Below are 7,258 nucleotides of genomic sequence, written 5' to 3' on the forward strand. Positions count from 1 at the left end.
TGACTTGCTCAAGGTCACATAGCGAGCGATGGCACAGCTGGAAATAAAATTCTAGATTCCTGACTCCATTTCCTGCTCTGACAACTGGACCATGAAATAAATAAAAATCTATAGATTTGTATTAGTCATGCAGTACTGTGTGCCCTGTGTAAAGCTTTATAACTTGTTCTGTCATCGGTCAAAAAACAGTCTCCTACCCTAAGCATTTGTTTCATTTCTATTTCCGCTTCTTTAGCTCCCTGGTACTTTAGGTACTACTGTGCTAGTAGCTGAGTCCTCTTTTGACCTATCTCACCTTTTATACTTACACTGAAGTCTGGATTTCTCCTAACATCCAAATGTGAAGCAAAGCAAATGGTTTGCTCCTAATCATTGTCAGAACAAAATGCAGTGAGATTGAGACAGTATGGTAGAGTGATAAGAACAGAGGACTGGGAGTTAGGATTGAGCTAGACACTTGACTGTCTGCCTCCAATAGCAAGCTTCTGTGGAGGACTTGGAGTGCTTCATACGGAAAGCACTAAATGAACGAAAAATATAAGAAGTATTAATCCCATTCCCTCCTCTCCAGCCCACTTTGATTTCACATCAAGGTAATATGATGGATTGCTTCATTGAATAAAGTGTAGGTATACAAGGGCTTTTGGATCCCTAATCCCAGTGGTCTTAGTTTTAGAACAGTGGGGAAACCCACAGCCTTTGACGTGTAAAGCTCTTTGTGTGTGTTGTGTGTGAAGTGTTAATAGATACTGAGGCATGTACTGCACTTCAAAAGCAGCCTTGCTTGTTAGTGTCACTGAGCAAGACTTCAAATCCTGAGAGTACACTCTGCTTCAGAGCTGACCCCATGTACATAAGTGTCTGCCCTTGTATCTTGCCAGGAGAGTGTCCGATAAGTGAGCACACGGACTCTTAATGGAATTCCTAATGCTAAAGCTTCCAGGCTGACTGTTGGGATTCCTTCCCAGATTTTTCCACTTGGCTTATCCAGAGCATGTCATCCAGTTCTGGGAGAACAGTTTATCCAGTTCTCTGGAATCCAAAAAATTGGTTTGAATCCAGATGTATTGCTGAGGTCTCTTTATTGGCATTTCATAAAGTTATACCTGAGGTGATGCTTAGGTGAAGGGGATGGGTTAAGATGCACCACAACTCCCAAGTGCATAATTATAAATCAGATTATATACCTAGTCTAAAACAGACTAACACATGCACATTACATTCTGCATTGTATCACATGCTTTGATTGGCCTCCTAATGTTGTGAACCAATTCCTGTATTGATCATAAGCTACCCATATACTATAAAGTATGCATTTTTCACAAAATGCACTGTCAACCTGTGGAACTCCTTGCCAGAGGATGTTGTGAAGGCCAAGACTATAACAGGGTTCAAAAAAGAACTAGATAAATTCATGGAGGATACGTCCATCAATGGCTATTAGCCAGGATGGGCAGGGATGGTGTCCCTAGCCTCTGTTTGCCAGAAGCTGGGAGCGGGTGACAGGGGATGGATCATTTGATGATTACCTGTTCTGTTCATTCTCGCTGGGGCACCTGGCATTGGCCACTGTCGGAAGACAGGATACTGGGCTAGATGAACCTTTGGTCTGACCCAGTCTGGCCGTTCTTATGTTAGGAAGCAGAGCTGCAGCTGCAAGCTTATCACGCATTACTATTATCATTATTATTATTTATCTACTAGCTCTATATTATTTACAAGGCTATTTGTGAATTCATGCAGTCTAACTTCTGTTTCCTTACATTGTTCATGCAAAGCCTACAACTGTCACATTTAGAAGTTTGGGAAGGATGGGTCAATTCCCAGAGGGTGCTGGCAACATTGCTCTGATGAAACTTGACTTGTTGCCTTTCCAGAAGGGATGAGGTGTACAGAGAGGGAGGGTTGCTAGCAGACGACCTAGTAAATACTGGCCCCAGGGTACAGGTGCTGGGTCATTAGCCTGCACACAGACTTGGTGGGAGATAGACCTGCTGGGTAGGGAGGAGGTGGGGTACTGGTGGCCAGTGCTGAAATGACCCTGAAAGTGTCCTTGTTTTATTTTGGGATCAATGGGTGCCACTTTAATGTTTGTTTGAATCCTGTGATGGGCACATATGCAGCATGAAGATCCCACCAGCCCGGATCGGTTTGCTCTGATGTACCCCATCTATAGGAATGCTTTGCTCTGACCTGACAAAGCTGGCTGCAGGGCAGCTCCTCTGGCAGCCTCTCAGTTCCTCTCCTCATCCTGCCTCCCATCCTTTCCTGCTTGTTCTGTCTCTTGCCCAGTAGCCCTTGTATGTCCACGCACCTGTGCTTCTCTTTGGTTTCCTCCTCTCCGCCTGCTGCTGTTTTCCCTTCACCCATGAACTCTTGGGGGAAGAAAATTTGAGAGTGAGGATTCTGCTGGTGGGTGCAATGTTATGTACTTGAGCCAGTTTTCCGAAGCATGGATTCACTGGCATGACTAACCTAAATGCCGCTGCGCAGGAAAAGATGGATTTAAGCTTTTCAGAGCAGTTCCGTTAGTATTATATGGGTTAGTTTAAAGTACAGTATCAGGAAACAACTGTAACTATCCTGAATAAGATTATGAAAGTGGCACACCAAGTGGTCTTGAGTCTTGCAAGTTGCATGCTAAACAAAGTCTGAACTGCTGTTTTAGAATTTCAACTTTATACTGAGCACAGCATGTTATTTTACTAAGCACATCCAAGGAAGGTATCCCAATACTTTAGGTAAATACTTCGAGTGCTCTAATCTCCTGACTGTATGCGGAGGACGTTAACATTACTTAATTTATTATCAGAGGGGTAGCCGTGTTAGTCTGAATCTGTAAAAAGCAACAGAGGGTCCTGTGGCACCTTTAAGACTAACAGAAGTATTGGGAGCATAAGCTTCCGTGGGTAAGAACCTCACTTCTTCAGATGTGAGGTTCTTACCCATGAAAGCTTATGCTCCCAATACTTCTGTTAGTCTTAAAGGTGCCACAGGACCCTCTGTTGCTTTTTACTTAATTTATTGCAACTCTGGGCTCTTAAGATTAAGCTAGTTCTATACACCTTTTAAAATCAGACATAAGGTTACCTAACAAATCTACCACTGAGCAAGTCTCGTGTTAAAAGCATAATCCCAAATGAAACTCCTTATAGTCGAAGCAAAGGTGCACTACAAGCCCCTCCCTTTTTAAATCAATAGGAGCACAGCTCAAACATTCTTGATTGCATCTGTGGCAATATTGCATAGCCAAGGTCCATGCTACTTACTGTTATAGGCGAATACCAACATCTTGACCACTGCCTGGAAAATTTTTGATGGCTACTTCAGATACTGGGACACTGGAGTTAGGTGCTCCCTTTGTGATGCTTTTCTTAATAAACACAGGTGGCCCCATGCTGTGTTAGCTTCAGTTTCCAAATAATCTCAACATGTATCCCCATCTAGAACACACGACAGTATCTAATAACAAGGTGACAAAAGCATAGATGTACATAGGGTACAGTGTGATCAGAATTATTTTTTGAGTTATAATGTTTAGACAGATATGAGTTAATGTGTTTTTAAAAGCTGGAGCTTCCCTAGTTAAACATGGAGTTTTCCCTACCACTTCCCTGGCTGTGCCACTGAAAACAAGGAATTAATATAAAGCATATTTAGTTATGACTGGGGCAACATATACTGAATCTTACTGTTTTAAAGTTAATACATTCTTTTTTTTATTAGAAAAAGCAAATCTGGAGTATTTACAGTGTCAGAAGTGAAGATCTGTTTAAGTACTTTGTGTATGGTGAGAAAGGAGTTGGCTTGTTGGTATAAACTTTGTTTTTTAAGGATATAAGTAGTGTAGATCCAAAATTTAGGTTTTTCTGAAATTTTACAAAATCTGGTGCGTTAATAAATCTGTCTAAATGTCAGTGACCAGTTACGTTGTTTGATTTGAATATTCTCTTGCACTGCTTGCAAATGAGGCATTGCATCTGTGCACTAGTGCACAGGAACCAGAAAGGGAAACCATCTGAACAAAAAGTGAAACTCACTGGTCTGAATGAAGGGCAATTTGTAATCTAAATAACTAGCTAGAAATTTTAAAAGAGAAATATCTAAATTCAAGGTGCTGTATTTACAAATTACTTTTGTTTTTTAAGTTTGTCTCTTTTACCCTAATAGTCTCCTTTCGCTTTGTGTAGTGACCAGGGCCGGCTCCAGGCACGAGCGGAGCAAGCTGGTGCTTGGGGCGGCAGATTGTTCGAGGCGGCATTCCACCCAATCCTAGGGCGGCACGGCCACTTTTTTTGGTTTTGTTTTGTTTGTTTGTGCCGCTCCGGCTGCCCTGTAGGGGGCGGCGGCGCAGAGGACAGGAGCGCCCTGCAGCAAGTCCGGCAGGGCAGTCCGCGTCCTTCCCTCCCAGACGACCGGAGTGGCGCGCAGCCTCCCGGCAGGCGACACACCAGTCGGGGCCGCATGGTAGCGCCCCGCTGAAGCCCTGGCTGCCCCCCTTCTCTCTCTCCCCCGCTTCCTCCCCCTTCTCCCCGCTAGCCGGGGCACATCTGCAACGTAGGGAGTCCCCCTGCACCCTGGCTCCGGCCGTGCCATAGTTTTTTTGTTTGTTTTTTTGCTTGGGGCGGCCAAAAAGCCAGAGCCGGCCCTGGTAGTGACCATTCTTCACTGTTTGCCCATAGCGCACTACCACTGAACTTTTCTCTAACACATTTTTGTTTGATATTTAAAGTGAATAACGTTGTTAAGTAGGGAAGAAAAGCAGTGCAAACTTGAGTTTCTACTGCTATGGTTTAAGCTAATGCTCAATACTTTTAATTTTTTTTCCCCCCCTCTGGTCTTTCAGGTTGGCTGAACTATCCATTAGAGAAGATTGGATTTTGGAGATGCTTGGAGAATATTATCCAAGGAGTGACTGGGCAAAAGCCTAGAGCAGATGATATGAAGTGGGCTCAGAAAGTTAAATAAAACTCTTACCAGCCTTCTACAGTTCTTATCTTTGTTGCCAACCTTTTAAAAAAAAAAAAAAAAAGCCATCAGCCAAATGCAAGACTTATAAAGAAATAACAGACTAAAGCACAAGCTAAAAAGTGCTAACATCGACTGCAGTTAAAAACTCATTCTTCTTAAAATACTTGAAATGCGAATGGTTACTTTTCCGTTTGTACTGAGCACCTTTCTTTAGCCATGTCTGCTGATGTCTTAGAGTCTCATAAAAGCCATCAGGTGAGCCAGAGAGGAAGACGATGCACCATCACTTCTAATACATTGGTGGCACAGTAAACATGTGTTGTATCAACATTATTTAACTTTTAAAAGTAGCTTGTTGTCTAAGACCAATATGGAGAATAGTGAAGATAACTTGTCACGGCATTTCAAGAAATCCCATCCAGATATGCTGCATGAAAACAGCATGTCAGAGTGATCGAAGCCAGTAAAATTGTCACCGTTTCAGTGCGTTTAGTGGTTGATAAATCTGTCACTTCCATCTTTGCTATTGCGTTAAGTCTTGTTAACGTGGTGTGGAGCAGACTTTGAAATCTTGACTCTATCAATGGGCAAAGAATTCTTAAGTGTTTTCAGTTTCTCTTAAAATAAAATAAATTTGTTCAAATTTTTGAGGAATTTGAACCAACCATTTCTGTATAAGTGTTCAACTTTACATTAATAAATGTCTGAGTATCTGGAGGGCACATTGTATATGTGTATCCCACATGCTTGCATTAATTGATTCGGAGTGCTCACTGATGGGATCTTGCAAGTATGTGTTTCCTGTTCCAATAATGTTTAAAGTAGGTGTAGCATTGGGCACATCTGCAAATTGTTGTCTCTTGAGAGCAAAAGACATCAAGTTTGTGTCTTTAGCACAGAAATGTTAATGGTTGGTGTTTTTTAAGGTGCTTGTTGGTTTCTGTAAATAATATAAAGCCTTAATCTATTCTGGTGTAACATGGAATAATATTTTAACGTGATGTTCTGAATGTATATAATTTATAACAGCAGTTGGATAATACTAATCACATTTGTTAAGTCTTGTTGCAGTTCTTTGTTTATTTGATGGTATAAAATCACACTTCATCCTCAACACTTAGTCTGAAATAGCTAGCATTCACAGAATTAATGCGTGAGTCCCCCAGCAGCCTGGGGAGGTAAACCTTGCGTTTCCTTTGCTTATACTATAACAGTGTATTTTACTCTTTCCGTATATAAGCATCTGACATTATAACAAAGGACTATTCCAGTTTCTACCACCCTGCAGAAAAGCTTTACATCCAGATCCTACAGTGAGCTCTACGTAGGGCAGGGGTGGGCAAACTTTTTGGCTCGAGGGCCACATTTGGGTATAGAAATTGAATGGCGGGCCATGAATGCTCATGTCATTGGGGGTTGAGATGTGGGAGGGGGTGCAGGTTCTTGGGTGGGGCTGGGGATGCAGTAGGGTGTTCTGGGCTGGGACCCAAGGGGTTTGGAGGGTGGGAGGGGGACTGGGGCAGGGGGTTGGGGCGTTGGAGAGAGTCAGGGGTGCAGGCTCCGGGAGGTGCTTACCTCAAGCAGCTCCCAGAAGCAGCGCCATGTCCCCCCCTCTGGTTCCTATTTGGAGGTGAAGCCAGGCAGCTCTGCGCAGTGCCCCGTCCGCAGGCGCCACCCTCGCAGCTCCCATTGGCCATGGTTCCCGGCCTATGGGAGTTACAGGGGCAGCACTTGGGGTGGGGGCAGCGTGCGGAGCCCTAGGCGTAGAAGCAGGAGGGGGGACATGCCACTGTTTCCAGGAGCTGCGCAGAGTGGGGCAAGCCCATGACCCTGCTCCCTGGCTGGAGCACTGGAGTGGGGCAAGCCCCAGACCCCGCTCTCTGGCAGAAGCTTGAGGGCCAGATGCAGCCCCCGGGCTGTAGTTTGCCCACCCCTAACGTAGGGTGGATCCCTACCCCTGGGACGAATGCCTGAGAGAAATGCCCTTAAATTGCTACATTTCTGTTGCTAGCAGTCCCTCACTCAAGTGAAGATGATTAGCATGGTAGCTATTTTTTCCCTTTCTTCCAAGAAATGAACCACTGTGAAATAGATTGTTTTGATTCTTTTCTTTCCCAGTTGTAAACTCTCTGTACCTCAATATAAAATTGGTACACTTAATTTTGGGGTGGTAAATAAGTTGCATTGGCTTTAAAGTTTGTCACTTTGTTAATAGGAAGGTACATTTTAAAGGTTAAGTATTAGGTTATGTGTAAATTGTGGCTTATGCATAGCCTTGGTGTGAGAA

The 7,258-nt window shown here is 43.6% G+C and overlaps 1 protein-coding gene across 1 annotated transcript in view; it reads left to right on the plus strand.

Annotated features, from left to right (window-relative positions):
* Positions 1-6,030, plus strand: part of LOC117885688 (plasmanylethanolamine desaturase-like) — a 35,242-nt gene extending 29,212 nt beyond the window's left edge. Inside the window, exon 6 of the mRNA XM_034787085.1 lies at positions 4,847-6,030. Within this exon, the coding sequence (XP_034642976.1) occupies positions 4,847-4,968 (122 nt within the window). The 3' untranslated portion in view covers positions 4,969-6,030. The remainder of the gene's footprint in view (positions 1-4,846) is intronic.
* Positions 6,031-7,258: the final 1,228 nt, after the last annotated feature.

The sequence above is a fragment of the Trachemys scripta genome, chromosome 12 (assembly GCF_013100865.1).
Source record: "Trachemys scripta elegans isolate TJP31775 chromosome 12, CAS_Tse_1.0, whole genome shotgun sequence".
NCBI classification, from domain to species: domain Eukaryota; kingdom Metazoa; phylum Chordata; order Testudines; family Emydidae; genus Trachemys; species Trachemys scripta.